At 32.2% G+C, this 18461-nt stretch overlaps 1 protein-coding gene and 1 non-coding gene across 2 annotated transcripts; both read left to right on the forward strand.

The window, feature by feature from the left end:
- Position 1: 1 nt before the first annotated feature.
- vir (VIR_N domain-containing protein) lies at positions 2–7766 on the forward strand. The gene is made up of 5 exons (XM_015930844.3): positions 2–206; positions 586–698; positions 1016–1102; positions 1175–5309; positions 5392–7766. Exons 1-5 carry the CDS (start codon positions 132–134, stop codon positions 7333–7335), a joined length of 6354 nt encoding a protein of 2117 aa, XP_015786330.2. The 5' UTR covers positions 2–131; the 3' UTR covers positions 7336–7766.
- A 6841-nt stretch (positions 7767–14607) lies between these two features.
- On the forward strand, positions 14608–14679 carry TRNAD-GUC (transfer RNA aspartic acid (anticodon GUC)). The gene has a single exon. It is a non-coding gene; the product is annotated as a tRNA-Asp (tRNA).
- The last annotated feature ends 3782 nt before the right edge of the window (positions 14680–18461 follow it).

The following is an 18461-nucleotide window of genomic DNA, read 5'->3' on the forward strand; positions in this document are numbered from 1 at the left end:
AAGAAAAGAAAACATTGGGTTGTACCCTGTGGTTGTGCCAGTGAAAGACTAATTGAAGTCACATTTTGAAGATTAAAAATGTTTAAATATTAATGAATTTAATTTAGGTGATCTATTTATTTACACTAACCATGGATCTAGATGGGAAATGTGAAATCTCGACTGAATTACTCTTCTTTGATACCTTTGCTCATGAAAGCGATCAGGTTTGTTGAGGATTCTATTCAATTCCATCATTACCTCTCTTTTTCCCTTTCCTATGTCTCTTTCTTTCACAATCATTGTGTATGTTTTTACCCATTAAATTTTTTTCATCACCAGCTAATCATGTTGAATTGACAGTCAATAATGATGTTTGTACATTGCTGGCTTTATGTTTTTCAACTATTTTACTCTTATCTCTCTCTCACTCTCATTTATCAGAGTGAAATGAAATTTGTTCATCTTATTCATATGCTTTGCTGCCTTCATGTGTTTAGTTTTCATTAGACACACACTCACTGTATTTTATTTTGCCCTTTTTCATTTTTTTATTTCATTTACACAACTGAAATTAATACTTTACAAACTTGTTCTTTTTTATAGGAATCCAATCTAGATTTGGTTCAATTTGCAAGTCCAATCATTATTGATGAAATACGAATAATACCTCTTGGAGCTCGAGTAGAGGCTGATTTTCCCGGCGGAGTTAGACTTGGGTAATTAAAATCTATATTGAAAAATCAACATTTTCATAACAGTGTTATAGAAGGGTTTTATTATTTTCATTTAAACTTAACTGTCTGTTTTCGCTTATTTTTGTTGGTAACAGACTAGCCTTAAATGATCAACAAGCCTTTTCCAGAACGTTACTTGACTCTTACCTTTCCCACGCTTCCTGACTATTAATTTTGTTATTAATAAGCTTTTAATCTTGAGACTTGATCATTTCCTTTGAATTACACCACTTTCTAATTAACAGATATCAATTTTATTATCATTAAATTAATTGAACATTACATCTTTTTATTTACAGAGCTACAAATCCATCGTCATTTAATGTTACTTTCTACATTAATGATTTCACCAAACCTACTCTCTGCACCTTCTCAGACTTTGGCCGGTAAATATTTTTTTTCGTCGTCTGATTTTCCTTAATGTAGCATTCATTAATTCAATATTGATCTTTTTCCAGGTTCGATTATAAACAAAATATAAACATCCAATTTGTACCTGAAGAACGTAAACCAACAGACGGTCTTTTAATTAAAGGGTCTTATCGCACTTTAACTCTCGCTATTTTTGGGGTTCAAACAAATGTTAAGGACATCATTGTCAAGGAGGAAACGCAAGCAACTACACCTGTGACTGATCCTTTAGCCCTAATTTCAGACAATCAACCAAATGTTGATACTGACCGTGAAGAATTTCCTTTTAGTGACAAAAAATATGCTGAAAATTCCCCTGACTTAGGCAAAGAAAGCAATCTGATTTCTGAAAGATTGAATCCAGCTGTTATTGAAAATCAACAAGCAACAGTTCTACGATCATCTAGTGATTCAAAATCTAACACTAATAACAATAATAATAAGTATTATAGTGAAAGAACTAAAGATTCTGCATCTGAGTTAAGGAGTGTGGAAATAAATTCAACCAGTGTAAATAATAGAGATGAAAATCTCGTCCCACGACAGCGACTAAAGTTAAGTCCATGTTCTAGACAGTTAATCTCAAACTCGCCACCTACACTATCACCTGTTCGTAGTCCACAAAGTCTCAAGAGTCCAATGAGTCCTCAAAGTGATATCAGCTTAAAATCTGAAACCATTTTACACAATCCTCGTTCTCCTATTATGGATCATGCAAAGTCAATTTCATCGAGAAGTCCATACAATCGTGGTCGAACAGCTCCTTCAACTCATTCTAATCACTCCCCAAGATCTCCTAGATACATTCAATCAAGATCACCATCTCCTTGGTACAAAAATCAGCACAATGCTTCTCGTCCATCTTCACCTCCATCTCCTCTTTCATCCAAGTATCGTAAAGCCCATTCTCCAACTAAAATCACATCACCAGCTAAAACTCCACCAGAATTACCATCTGCTTCTAAATTCAACAAGAAAAGACAAAGACATACACGATCATCATCTCGATCTTGCTCACCACTTGCGAAAAACAAACGATTAGAAATTGAAAGTGATTCTGGTCTAATATTACCAGTGAGTACAGATCTTCTTGAGGAAATTTCTCCTGAGCATTCGCTTTCGGACTGGGCTGAAAGTATATCTGAAGACGAAAATTTAGATGATATGGAATCTGGAGACGACGAGAGTCATCCAAATAACAACATAAGCTCTATCAACAGTAGTAAAAATGATAATTATTTCATTCACTCACCTAATCATCATCAGCCAAGTGAAAGCCAAGAACCCGAACCTTTTGAATCAATTTCAAGTGAAGAGGAATACTTTGAGGAAGGAAACATAGAAGAAAGCGACCGTCTATCTCATTATTCCGGTTATGATCTAAGTGACAATCCCTTTAATTTAAATTTTGACCCTTTCAATTGCGAGTTCCCTCCTCTTCGTATGCTTCGTGATCCAGCACAAACAAATTATCAATATCTCAGAAACAGCCAAATGAATTTTAATGAAAATAAGAGAACTCTATTACTATCTCAATTGAATGAAATTGATGGAAGATCTTCTATTTGGGTGGAAACTATGGAACAAATTGCCAAAGATATTGAACTTATTCCTCTTGAAGAGCAAAATGTTCTTGACATCGTTCTGGTTTGGTTAAAGGATGGTCTTGATTTTGATCTCGCCGTTAAACAAACAACTATTCCTTACAAAGTGCGACATTTGAAAGCTGGTATTAAACTTTGCATAGCTTTGACTAATACTGATGAATCAATTGTCAAAAAATTAATTGAGCTCAAGATTCCTCTTACATTAATGGACCTATACCATAAACCTCATATGTCACTACCATTGAAGTTATTGATCCTCAGGACATTCGATGCTTTCTGTGACTCTGTGACTGGAATTGAACATATTTTGAATGATAAATATGTTTTCAATAGTTTACCAACTGATGAAATTGCCGAAAGTCTCACGTGCTACCAACATTTGCTGTTACTTTTAGCCAATAAGCCTCCATCGAGAATTGCAATAGCTTTAGAAGCTTTGTTTAACAAGATGCATTTTTACAATTTGTTGGAATCATTTAGGACAGTAGTTAATAATCCCAACATTAATGTTCTCACAATTTCAACGTACCTCCGTGAAATTGGTTCAACTTTCGTTTCAGCGTGTAAATTGTTGACTCAAAAAATTCGTTGTTTACCAGTGACTTGCTTCTTTGAGATCAAAGAGCCTAAATGTGATTGTTTCTTGGCCATTTATAATTGGTTTAAGCATCATAAATTCTTGGATAATTTAGTTACTCTATTGAAAAGTTCTGATTCTGAATCACTAGCCCTGGAAATACATCAACTAATTTATTTAATGATTTCAGAGGAAAGTTTCCCGCGCTTTCTTCTATCTGCTTGCTGCTGTCCAAAGACAAATGAACTAACTTCACTACTAGTTCATGCTAACAACGATGTTTATAATCAAAATTACTATGTTGGTGATCGACTTAGCTATCTGCTTCAATCATACTCATTAATTGATTCCCTGATTGCTCGATTAAAGAGCGAGTCTTTTGACATGACGGATTGTGATGCAGATACAGAAGTTTGCACGATATTTCGTAGTTTTCATGGTCTCATTTGCTCTCCTATTGGAAGAGAATGTGTTATCAAAGCTCTTTCATCTTCAAACAATTTTAAAGCAGCTTTACTTCCCTTTCTTTCTCCTGTTAATGACGATCAAATGGACCATGTATTGTATAGATCAGTTTTATCTGAGTATTCTGTTAAATTATGTCTTTCAATGGTGCAATTCGGTGAGCACAATATCTTACATATTCTCAAAAATTTTGAAAATAATCTTTTGGTCATCGCTAAAAACAGTCAATCATCAAAAGTTTCATCTTTATCCGATTGGCTCAAACCCTTTCAATTAGTGAAAAATTTTAGTTACTCAGAAGAGACTTTCAAAGAGCTCATGACAATTGTCAAAAACTATGCCGGTGGAGCGTCCAAGTTAAAAGATACTGAAATTTTCAAGCTCCAACCTCAACTAATAACAATCCTAAGGATCCTCTACAAATTATGTATACCGCCAGAGCAAACTTATCATTTACTCGAAAAGGAACCAGTCATCGAGTTAAAATACTACTATGCCATTATTCAAGTCTATAGTCAGGATGGTTTATCATCAATACTAACATTATTAAAGAAACTTTCTGAAACTTATCTGCGTCCATCTCATCAGAGTTTCGCTCTTGTTGGAGATCAAGGTTCTATTGTGATGGGATTTGTCAAACTTGCTGTTAAATTGGTTAAAGAAATGCTGAAAGTGTTAATCAAAGCTCGAGGGAAAGATTTTCGCGATGCAACACCCATACCTGTGATGTTAAAAGTTTACTCACTTATGTACATGTTTCCACGATCATCATTTGCCTATTCAACCTCTCGAGAAACCATCAGAGACATTGTTGATATTCTTATGTTTTACACTCAACTATCTTTAACATCCTCTGAATTGGATCCTGAAGCATTGGCTAAAGGCGTTTGGACCAAAATGATCAGTGAAGTTCTGCAATATACTTTTTCATTGCCAATGACCTTTGTCCATGGACTGAGTCTCCTTTCAGAGCTGTTGCCTCTTCCTTTGCCCTTCCAAACAGTTTCACCTCTTACTGAAGAAGAAGTAAACAAAATGATCAATATTCGTAAACTTTGGAGTGCACATTTATTGGGTCTCTCTAGCGAATTGGAAAAGCTTATATCAAATTTTGTCATTAGCTCATCACCAATTATTCAACAACTTCTGCGCCGAGTTTGTATACAAATTTCTGATCTTTCATCGCCAGCATCCACCATGATTGTTAGATCAGTCTTGGAAGCAGTACTTGACTCATTGCCCACTGAACGCAACTCCAAATTATCGATATCATTGCTGCATGTGCTTGATTTACTTTCGTATCTTTCCTCTCATCCTCCATTTAAAATGGCTTTCATTCACACCATGCACATTGGAGGTAAATTGGATGAAAAATATTTCACCATTGTCAGCAAATTATTGAAACTAATTCGAGAGGATGTATCAAAACCAGTTGAGATTCAAATCAACCTTCTGATATTTGCTTTCCTTCAGTCTCTTTGTGACTCAGACATTTACCTCAATTCCCGCGTACCAACTTCTAGCCTTCAAATTGTAAGTTATAAATATTTAACTAGATCTATTTAGATATCTATCAATATTTAATATCTTTCTTTTTCTATTTTTCTCTATTTAGCTCTCTAATTCATTGCCTCCAAGAGAATCATTAAAACTGATCAGCCTAACATTGTTACGATTTCTTAAGAATTCACTAAAATCGACAGCCGCATTGATTACTCAATCCTCCGAAAATTCCTCGATATCATCAATATCAACTGAAGGCACACCAACTAATCTCAACTTTTGCTTGCCTGTGCTCAAGGTGTTATCCCTGTTGTGCTCTCATGATTTCGGTTTCATTCCTTTGAAACAAAGCATTTTTGAAGAAGCTCAGACAATACTCAACACATTATTGGTCAAAATTAGTGATTCAATCAAGATGCGATGTAAACAAAGTGATCTCATTCAAGTTATCAATGGATTTGTTGATTTCATTAAGGCTTTTATTCTTGAAAATGGCCATCGAACAGCCAAACTGAGTTACAAGGAAATAGTCTCGTTATTTGCTTGGGAATCTAAGGTGACTGATGATTTAGTTGACAGAAAAACATCAACACCGCCATTATCCTCACCATTAGTTATGTCAAATGATGAACAAAAAATAAACTCAGACACTCAAGAGCCAGTGAAAGAGCCAAATGGCGAAAGTAAAGACCAAAATAATCAAGAAAGTGATTCCATGGCAGATATTTCAGAGAAAAAGTGTGAAGTTGAAAACGATAAGGATTCAAACAGTGAAACAACCGAAGTCACTAAAGTGAACAATCTTCATCCGCTGCTCATCTTGAAGGAATATATTGAAAGTTTAGATTTGATGGGTGAAAATGACATTAATGGGGCGAAAATTATTATTAAAAGCTTATTGAGTCTTTTGTCTTCTCCTACTGATGAGCCCAGTGGAGATACACTAACTAACATAGAGTTACCAGTTATCGAGCCATTGCCACTTCAATTTTCTAAAAGAGAGGTTTTCATTGTTACTTCCAACATAGACCAAGAAAAGTTGAATGCAAACTTTTGGCTTTCAGTGCCAACTTTTGACGATGACCATCACCATAACCCTTATAATCAGCTTCAAAGCAATCAAAATGTTATTGTAAATGAAATGAATTCCAATTCTCATCTCTTGCATGAAACTGAAAACAAGGATGCTATTCATGGAGAGAAGCGAATAAGCTTCATCGAGTTGTGTCAAAAATATTTGTCTAGTGATTTTAACTTGAAGAAAACGCTGGAAAACTTATGCCAAATTCACGAGGGTGAAGGTGATGTTGCCAATTCAACTAGTAAACCATTGAGCTCTGTTAACTCGGTAAATCAAACAGTTAGACGGATGGATTCCTTGTTACCATCTCGCGAGTCAAAGTCATTCAGCAATGTTAAAAAGTCATTTGTTGCTCCAATGAGAAATCGAGGATTTGGTCGTCCTGGGTCAATGATGCACTCGTCAAGAGCAAACGATCCATTTAGATCTCGTCCACCAAATACAAGTCGACCTCCATCCATGCATGTAGATGATTTTGTAGCTTTGGAAAAATCTGGGACAAATTGTAATTCATATGAAACATCAAACAAACGAATGAAACTAGACTATTCGATAAAGATACGTAATAGCTCTGCTAGTGGAAATGCTAGTAACAACACAAGTAGTGGAGCAAACAGTAATCTAATGCATAATTCATCTCGTTCTTTTGGTGGCTCAGGCTCAGTTCAATCACGATCATCACCATCATATCACAATATTGAGTCTTATTCAAATCGTCGAGCATTACTATCCAGCTCTCACTCTCATTCACACCAATCTCCACTACGCAATAATGTGTCCTCAAACTCGACTCGGGGATCGCTAACAAGGTACTCTAAAGACAACTATTCACCACCCGGAGCTAGATTGGCCCGTTCTGGTTCTACCGGGCCCTCTTCATCATCCCAACATTGGACTAAAAGTAACTTGACCAATCGAAGAGATTCTCGTGACACCAGAGATTCAAGATCTATTCGCTCATCTAACAATCGTTGAAGCTTTCACAAAAAACCCTTGATGGACTGTATTTGGAAGAAAATTGATTAAGAAAATTTGATAGTTGTAAAATTTGAGATGATGGACCAAAAGTTATCGTTAAAAGCAGTCATTTTCACTGTTTCATCTTGAAGGAAACAAGAAATGGTGTAAAATTACATCCATAAACCATTGATGACACCACATTCTTATGTGTTTATAGATTACATTTCGCTCATTAAGATCATTTTTACCATTATTACTTTTATCATGGTATAACCACTCTTCCTCTTCTCTATAAAAAAAATCCTTTATTTCTTAAGTATAAAGGAGGAAAATCAATACACCATGATAAAACTATACATATATATATACATATAAATAAATCTATATATATATTTGAACAAAATTGATGCTAAAATTAAAATAAGAAATAAACAAATTAACTGATATTTGTCAATTTTGTCTCCATTAGAGTAACCTGGTTAAGCTTATTCACCTGAAGAAACAAAGAAAAGATGAAGCAATCTGGAAATAATTAGACAATATAATTAAATGTTGAAATGTGAGCTGAAACTTGAGTTCAATATTGAAAGGACAAAGGGAAAAACAAAGTGAAAATGGAATCAAAAATGAAGTAAATTTAGTCTAAATCAACAATAGAGTTTTCTTATTTCCCTTTCAATGAATTAACTAACCAAATCTAATGAGAAGAAGTCAGTTTAATAGTAAATAAAAACATAATAATAATAAAAGTTTCCCAGTTCAGGATCAGTAATTAATGTGAATGGCAAAAGTTCAACATCAGTAACAGCAACAGCAGGACAAAAAACATACCAGCCGATCTCATCATTGTCAATCCAAGTAAATTGAACCTGTTTAAGACTAAAAATGAAGTCAATCTCCATCCTCAATCTAATAGGTTGACAACATTTTTAACATTAATAGTGATATAAAGCACTTAGTTAATAGCAAATTGTAGAGACGAGAAAAAAAGACGTTCCAATTGTTAATAATACGGACATTCGAATGTTTTGTATTTACTCTGAACAAGATGAACATTGTCATTTATTTTAATGATAAATTACATTTGAAAATGATTAAAGGTAACAAGATGGAGCAAAAAAGGGCAAAAACAAGAAAATCAAAGTCAATCCAAGATTCACACATTGATTGTTACGGACCAGCAAAGGTAGAGCCAACAATCAACCGAGTGAATAGATCAATGAATTACCTTTTTCCTCTCCTCCTTCTCCTTCCTTCTTCCACCTGTGAACATACTAAATATACTATTTTTGTTAGTTAACTAATCATTAAATGATGATGATCATGACTATAATGATTATCATTATTGACTCTCTATTGAGTTTAATTTTTTTGGCACTTTACAACTTTATTTGTAATCGTCCACATTTTTTGTCCTCTTCATAGTTCAACTGATTGTTATGTTTTTTTTCATCTCGCCCTTCAATAACCAGTCTACCGTTGTAAGCATTACAAGTTGCAATCAAGTTAAATCACAAGAAACACCTTTACAGTACAATTAATTTCAAGTTAAATTCAGTTTGTCGTTGAGCGTTTGTCTTTCCTTTCATTAGATTGATTTCAATCTTTTTTTTTGCTTTTTTCTCTTCTTTTGCAAAGAAATTTCACCTTTCGGAATCTTTTTAATCAAATTAAAAAGCAAAAACTATGAATTAATGAAAAGTCTAAATTTAATCAATTGATCAATCACACGTCAACCTTTGTTGTCTCTGTTGAAAAACTAAAGCAACAAAATTGCCTTCTCAATTTTCATAATTACCTTAATCAAATCTTAATTTGTTGAGTACAAAAAAAAACATTTAATTTGCAGTTATAATAATTAAACAAACGAGCAAAGCAAAACAAAACTAATTATTGAATTAATTTTCCTATTTCAAATTACCATTAAAAGCTCAGAAATCTTTCAATATTATTTTACATTATTAGTCAAACAAACATCAACAGTAATGTACTTTTGATTAAATCAACAAATCCCGATAAAATAAAAGCTCTAAATTAGAGTTCAATATTCATCATAAATTGTTGCTTGAAATCAACTGATCATCAAAAGGTTCATTTATTAACAAGTTGATTGTTCAGCATTTTGAGAGAAGAGCAGAAAATTTAAAAAAATGTTTACTGTAGTGTTTCAAGTCGATCACAACATTGCTAACATTCAATTTTTTAGTCAAAGAATCACTTTTTTGACTAATGATTGATTCGGTTATTTGCATTATTATTGAGCGACAAAAATTTGGTGAAATTTGAAACAAATGAAGCATCGAAAGGATCCTTTTAGTGACTAAAGCATATTTGATTCGGATTACTTGAACCTTGCTCGTTTAACTCATTTAATATGATATTTTGTAGCAAATTTTTGATTGAAGCAATTTGTCATCAACAATTAACCTTTACAGTATCATTTACAGTGGGATTTAATTTGCATCCACTGTAATCATTAATAGCAAGGAAAAGTGAAAACAAAATGAAACTGATTTATAACGGATGATGACTTTGGATGATCTCTCTGAAGGAAGCAAAGAGCGCAAAGCATTTGAAACATGTAATAACAAGCTATTAAATGTGATCATCATTTGATTGATCCACTCTCTTCATCACATTTACACCAATTTATAACGGTTATCATATTTTTGTTACATGATAAACGGAAATTTGATCTCAACAGGATCTCGACTTATAATCAGCTAATAAATGTTCAACTCTCGCTGCTCTTTTCCTCCAATGTTTACAACAATCAAACTCGTAATCAGTTAAACTAATAACAATACCAGCAAGACAATGGAGAGAAGAAGAAAAAATTTGATATTATTCATCCTTTTTTTTATTCGATCTCATTGAAAATACCAAAGAGAAGCAATGAAAAACAGTAAGAAGCGCTAAATAACAGCAAAAAACAAAATCAACAGGAAAATGATAATGATGATGATTTAGTTTAATCCATTGGCAGAAGATGAAGGATAAAGATGAAGATTGTTTCTCATGGAAGGAAAGAGAGAGTGGAACTTCATTTTATTATTTCCGCTTCGTTCCGCCCCAATATATTTTTATGAACAATTTATCCATAAGATTATCTTTCTTCCTTCCCAGTTTAACTCCCAGTTATCATCATAATAGCAATAATAGTAATACTTGATGTTATTTGAGGGAACCTTCAAACTATTATGTTACCCATAATATTGAGCTAATAAATATTATTAACCTTTTCCATTTATCAAAGTTTCACCTCGATTAGCTCAATCAAAGTGCACTGTCTTGGTTTCATCGTGACAATTACAATATTTATTAGCTCAATATTAATCAAAACTGTCAAAAAGGTTAAATTAATCACTTTAAACCTTTCAAAGTTGATAAAAAATCCAATTTCACCCTTTTCTCTTTAATTTAACTTGCTTGGATGAAATCAAATTTAGTAACAAAAAGCTGCAAATGATTCAGGTTTAGTCATTTTTTGTCACAATAAAAGTATAAAATCAAGTCTTCTTAGTAAAGTTAAACCTTATTTCATGATTGTAAAAATGAAATTGGAATCAAACCAAAGTCAGATTTTGATGATAAAAACTCGGCTTTCTCAAGAAAACAAAACTCATGAAAAAATATTTAAAATAAGCTTTTCATTGAAGTAAACCTTTGACTTTCTTTAATTATAGTCAAAAGGATATCAAAAGACATGACCAGGAACTTTTATCCAATGAAGCTTTTATTTTGCAAAATATGTAACCTGCGTGTTGGATGTAAATTAACTTGAGTTAATAAAGTGATCTTTGATTCATTTAATTGCTTTGCGTTTTAACACAAACCATTAATGAAGCAACACTTGACACTCTTGCAAACCAAATCTACCGGTAAAAATACATAAAACCAACTTGCTGACTTGATCTTTCAGTTCAATTATTGGCACAATAATAATAACCTCAACATTGCTTTTTGATTAGAGACAAAATATATTGCAAACTGAAGCAGATTTAAAGAAAGAAATGATTTATTTTGAAGGAGAAGAGAAACAAAAATGTCGATTCTGTTCATTTATCTTTTAATGATTATTGAGGTGAACCCTTTAACTCTATTAGCAGTCAAATAATAGATGTTTTTGTGTGCAAAATGAAAGCCAAAAACCGTTGCTAGGATCTTCATTTTGAGGCTATTTTTGCATCCATTGACAATTGTCTGTAAACACCTTTTCTCTCTCATCCTCACCATCCTCATCACACTGCTGATCATCCTTTCTGTTCATCTTCTTGTGGTTGTTTGTTTCCTTACATAAAACCCACAAAAGCCTGATTCACTCTTATAAACCAGCAAAATGTGAGTCTTGTTTTTAAAAGGATTTGGCTTTAGCTTCAGTTAACATAAACAAGATATAATAATAACAACTGTAAAAAGGATAACAATCCAAACAAAAATAATAACAAGATGAACATTTCAATGCTAATATTGGTTGCAGTTAAAAAGATATTCAATATTAATTCATTTATGGATATTGAAAGGTTACAATTCAATTAAAGCAAACCAAATCCATCATCTGCCTAAAGCCATTTTCACCATTTTATTCATAAAACAACTTTCATCTTTCACAAGAAAACCAAGTTTATGGATTAATCTCGCTCTTCAGCTACAGTTGATAATTGCTCTGAAAATATTCATGAAACATTGATTCCTCCATGATACAGCTTATTAACAATTTGCCTGATAATCATGTCAGTTGAGGTGAAAAGACTTTCTTTTCAAATCTTAACCTTTCTTCATTTGTTGTCATTTGAAAATACACAAAGTTGATGAAGAAGCAAATTGAAGAAGTAAATTTAAATATTTTTAATTAATATGCTAAATTGATTATCATGGTGAAATGTAGCTATAATTTGTGCACAGTTAATTGTCTTCAATGTTGATCAATTGAAATTGGAAACAAAATTGAAATTGTATTGTTGAGAGGGAGAAAAAAAGTCTGCAAAATGTTTCACTCTCAATTGAAAAGACTGATTACATTTGAATGGCAATTGTAAAGGCAAGTTCATTATATTTATACAGATGAAGAGGAATGATGAGGCGAAAGTAAAATGAGAATGATGAGCAAGGATGAGGATGCTCATGGGGATGATAGAAAGTGATGGAAGATGATAATGTTGAAAATCGTCTGTTGACCAGTTTTTGGGTTAAGCATAAAATAATTAAGATGATGATGATGATGAGAAAAGCATAAAGTAAATAGAGTAAAATAACTGGCTTAATAGAGAGCAAAATGATTACAACAAGAAGAAGAGTTTGATTTAGCAAAGTATCATCATCATTATCATCATCGAAGAAGAGAAGAGAGAAAAAAAGATGAAAAAGAAAAGGATTTTAACTCTTTATCTATAAACATGGTGAAGTAATTATGGATCTTTCCTTTGATTTATTCTTGATAGTCTTTAGTCAGATGATAGAGACGGTGATGAGGAAGAAGAGGGAACAAGAAAAAGGGTTTTCTCTATCAATTTTACTTCTCCAAGTTTCATATTCTCAAGTCAGCATAATCATGATTTTGGAATGCTGAGAATTGGGTAAATGATTAGAATCAGTGGATTGACTGTGAAAATGGATTTTCAATCCACTCTTTCAGTCCATCATCATTAGCAAAATCTTAATCTAAAAGTATTCTCGACTTAATTTTTGCTTGCAATATTTTATCCTCCTTACAACCCTTTTAGTTTCCCTGATCATCATCATTATCATCCAGAGCAACATTATTCTCAATGATTCTTATTTCAAAATAATTGCTTCAAAGGCTATTTGCTTATTTGATTGTCCAAAAAAAAGGTCAAGTATACATGGAACAAGTTACACTTTATTAGCATAGATAAAAGTTATTACACTTTTATCCACTTTATCATTTATCTTCATTATCATCATCAACATTCGTTCAGAGTTGAATTACATTTGTGCATTTGTGCATATTTGACTAACACAATTGAACCCTTTTCCACCAATTATCATTAAATCACAGTGAATCAATGAGAAAACCAGAAAAATGTGAAAATTCAATTTTCAACCAGAAAACCATCTTAGAGTTGCCTCTTCACCTTTAACCAGCCAAAAACCTTTATTAATTATCTGCAACTCTTGATATAGATTTGATTAACTTGTAAATATATGTAAATTAAAATGAATTGAGTTGAACATGAAAATGAAGGAAAATGTTAATCAACTTTTCCTGTTTTTTTTCTCGCTCTTTACCTTCAGTTCAACTTTTAAACATTGAGTTTCGTTATTTTGTTTGATTAATGATAATAATAAAGGGAATGAAATAGCATTTTATATAATTGGTCTGCAATCAAATTAAATTTTTTTTCTTCTTTTCTTTTCTTCTTCTTCTTCTTCTTCTTCGAAATGAGATTTTCAATCCATTTTCCTTGGTAACCTGATGAACAGAATGAAGATGAAGTGAACGATTTAATAATAGTTAACTGGATCAACTCCCAGTTACTCTTAATAAATATATACATGCATATAGATATTTATTTGAGTTGTATTGTCTAGAGTCCTATTGAAATTGTTTCTCATTTCATTTTATTTTGTCATCATCATCATCATCTTCTCATTTCCTACTCCATTCAAATCTAATTGCATGTCATTATCGACTGTCAACTAGCAACATTTCAAAAATTTTACTCATTACTTTTTTCCCTCCTTTTTCAAATTGATGCACCAAATTTTTTACTCATCTAATCTTGCCTTTTGCTCACACAATCATCATCATCTTTTCCTCTCATTATTTCTCAGTAGGAGTTATTTGAATTTAATGTTGATGTTTTTTTAACTTACCCACCACTCGTCATCATCACCATCATCTTTGCCTTAATAAAAAAAGGTCGCAAGTTAATCAAAAGGTTAGGTAAACAATGAGTTTTGCCATCCTTTCCCTGTTATCATGTAATTAGGTGGTAATAATTGTTATTACGAGATTAAATGTTTACGATTAACCCGTTCAAATGACGATTATAAAATTGAATTATAATTTTAAGTGCATAAATTTTGTGCAAATTGAAATCGTTTAACTCAACACGCCTATCCAGTTAATCAAATCTTCAATTGTAAAGAAAAAAATGAATTCAAAATGAAAATAAAAAGATTAAATAAGACTTGAAATATTCTAGAAAATAGTAAAACCAGAAAATATCTTTGTTTTTTTGTTGTCTTTAAGAAAAGGGAAAATCTTGAAAATTTTGTAGGTAAGCATATAAGCTACGATAATACCTTTCCTTCATCCAATCATCTCTGGTAGTATAGTGGTTAGTATCCTCGCCTGTCACGTGAGAGACCGGGGTTCGATTCCCCGCCAGAGAGATTCTTTTTTATCATGAATCATGATTAATCAAACTGGTTTCACCTGATGTTTAATCCTATCAAGAATCAACTTTTACAATGACAATGTTACGTCACATTTGAGATTTCAATGGCTGCCCTCTAGCGGAATTAAAATGTAGCCTCTTGTCCATGTAAATTGAAAATTATGAATTACGCTGCCCGATGAATAGTGAAAATAAGCTATTTTCAGTATGGTGAATTATCACAATGGTGACTTTATATTATCGAAATCGGGCTTGAAATTTGGAAATTTTCCTCAATTTTTTTCGCAACTGTTAAACTTATTTTTTAAAGGCTATTAATATATCACACTTGTAGTCTTTACCTCGAGTTTTGATCCTCTGGTGTTTCCGAATCAATCAGAAATCTAAAATTATGAAAGACTGATTTAAACTTCAACCATTTATTTACCAAAAAAGTTGTTCCTAGAAAAGCAAAAGTACCTTTAATGCAAATATTCAACCAAAATTGAAACGATCAAACCATTTCGATTGTCACTTGAAACGGAAAAGCCCGTCAAAATATTAACCTGACTCTATTTTAATAAATCTCACAAGAGTTAATCATTTAGACTGTTTGCTGTTTCCAATTTAAAATATGCACATCATTTATTTGGTTTGTCAGATGAAACACATTTTTACATGGACCAATTCATGATTTTGGTAAAAATTTAGTTTGCAAGGCCAAAAAAGTAGCTGTAAATTGAACATTGAATGTTGATAATAAAGAGTAGAAAGCAATAGAATGAGCATAAAAGAAGAGTGAAAAAGCGCATCTTTACCCAAATATTGGACTAAATGTAGCGCAAATAATTGTCGAGTTGACATTGAAAGATATTGATAGATTAAAGTCATATGGAAGAGATAATAATACGCTTTGATGATAACATTTGATTATTTCACTTTTCAATCATCTTGCTGTGTTCACATTCACATGATCAGCTTGAGCACATGACCAGATAAAACGTATTATTAGATGGCAATAAATGTAACCCAATGTTGCCCTGCAAATAATGCTCTACAATAACCAATATGACGATGTTAAGGAAACACTTTTCTTGTTCTTCTTTGGATTCTTTGGCCATTCAAGTTGATCATCAAAAATAGTAAGGTCAAATTGACAGTGGGCGGTTGATTGACCCCATGTCATGACCTATATTTGACCACAGAGAGCAACTAAGGCAAAGGCGTGGATCATAAACAATGTCATTATCCACTTTTCAAATAAAAGTGTCCATCATATTTGGCCTTTACATTAATAATAATTACCATTATCATTGTGATACTTGAAGGGAGTGAAAACACTTTTGGATCATTAATTCAAAATGAACATTTTTCGCCATCTTTTTCTTCTTCTTCTTCTGATAAATTGAATTATCACAATTATCAATAGAAATAAAGTTTTGACCAGCGGTCAACTTTGACTAGTCGAGAGTTTCAATAATTGAAAGGTGATGACATTGAAAACTCAACAGAAAATGGGAAAATGCTTCGAACAACCAAAAGTGCCTTTTCCCCATCGAATGTCCATAAAAATTCCAACTTAACTTGATTCAAAGTGACCCTCAACAGGATAAAGAAGATCTTGAAATCCTTCAATCACTCGAGTTAATACAAAATTTGATTAAAAATGGAAACATTCAAAGGCAAGTTCATCGAAAGCAAAACCATTCAAAAAATCTAATCAGAAAGTTGGACAATTTAAAGATTTTTAGTTTAATTGTAAAAGTTGAGGAATGGAAATCGATTGAAAACGAAAAATGAAAAACCGAAAATTGATTAATTCATTGAAATGGACAATCAACTTTGGAGGAAGCAAAGACTTAATGATTACTTAATTGCTTTTCATTTAACATTCATCATCAAGATGGAATGTTTTTGCGATGATTTCAATGTTAATTCAAAGTTGCAACTGATAATTGTTGAAGTAATTAGAAGATTGCATTTACAGTTGATTTATGATATGATGAACATGATGATTCTGAACAGATTAACAGCAACATTAGAAGCAACAATGAGATGCGATTTTTTGTTTCATTTTTTCTCCACTTTTTCTTGTTCCACTTTCCATGTTGCGATAAACTATTCATCTTGATGTTTTATATTGTACATGATATTTAACAATAATATTAGGCTTGAAAAAGGGAATGAAAAATGACTCTTGAAGGCAACTGAAAATGGAAGGAAAGATGAAGATGAATATAAAATTGGAGAGCAAGTTCATCATTTGCCGATTAAAGTCATTTTCTGGTCCATCAAACATTCATTACTCTCAATCTAATTCTGAACCTTGAACACAATAAAAATGAACATTCAGAGTCAATATGATGAAAGTAATAGGAAACAGAAGGCCAGGAAAATGAGGCAAAAAAGCAGCTCTTGTATCAAGCCAACTATGGTAAGTCTGATGCAAGTTGAGGGAAAACAAAGTGAACCAAAAGCAAACTCAAAAACACTGTTAGTGGTAACAATTAATCATGTAATCGAACAACAGAATTTAATTTTTCTTTCATTTTCAGGAATCAGAAAAGAAGGTAAAAAGAGACAAATGAGTTCAACATCATCTTTCATCCAGCAAACCATTTCCATGAAATGGAAAGCACAAAAAGAGATAAAAAATGGTGAATCAATGATAAAGATAAAAGGTAAAAATTTGTTATTCACTTGCAAATGAAGTTGATCAGGAAAGTTGGTTCCTTTTAATGTTGAAAAGGTATTATTATCAATAAATTTAGCGCATCATCTTCATCCTATTATTATCACCGAATAACATGAATGATAAAACAATGAACCTTATCTTCTTATTTTTCTGGTTTTCTCTTATTTCTGTAATTGCTTATTCTCATCGATTCACTTCAACTCTCAATGGATACTGTTTAAGCAAGTGAAAAGATGATCAACATGATGGACTCGAGTTACACTATTTAATCAACTGAACAACAAGATTATTCCGTTATTATAATTGACTTTATTTCGCATCAAATTATCCAATTTAACTTTTCTCATTTTCACATTTCTCTTCATTTTATCATAACTTTCATAAAACACTCTCAAGATTAACTTTTCTCATCTTTTCCCAGATTAAGCTTTTCCGTATTTTGATTGATGTTATCCAATGGCGAGTTAATCCGGTCAACAAATTGACCTCAACTGGAACTAAATTTTTACCCAATCCTTTCATTTCATAACCTGAATGTAATCGCAAGGAAAACAGAAGTTAATCCTTTCTTGTTGCTTCAACAGCGATTAACTCTTCAAACACCTTGACTTGATGAATTAATAAATAATTGAAAGATTAGGTAAAATCAACTCTTTATTGATGTCTTGTGGTCAACTTGGATAATCACTTTTAGAAAAGACTTTTTTTGAGAATGAAATTGGTCAACATTTAGGAAAATGTGTCCAGCAAAGTTGATTTAAAAAGCTAAAAATTATTTTCTCTTCTTACTGTTGCTCTTTATCGTCATTATTGTTATTCATTTATTTTTATTGTTAATATATTTATTATTGTTATTAGCCTTTGACCCTTACAACATTCAATCTAAATAATGGCCATCAATTTATCCATAAAAAGTATATCATCTGCATTCAGGGAATTATTATCACAACGGAACATTCACTTTCTCCATTTATAACTGGACATTGTCCATTCACTTTCAGTCGACAACCAACACTGATTATACCTTGTTATATAGCCAAAGGTCAACACGCTTCAACTCTTTATGCTTCAATAAACATCATCTCTCAACCCTTTATAATAAA

The sequence above is a fragment of the Tetranychus urticae genome, chromosome 2 (assembly GCF_039701765.1).
Source record: "Tetranychus urticae isolate SD_2017Ah chromosome 2, NJAU_TeUrti_SD_1.0, whole genome shotgun sequence".
Taxonomy (NCBI): domain Eukaryota; kingdom Metazoa; phylum Arthropoda; class Arachnida; order Trombidiformes; family Tetranychidae; genus Tetranychus; species Tetranychus urticae.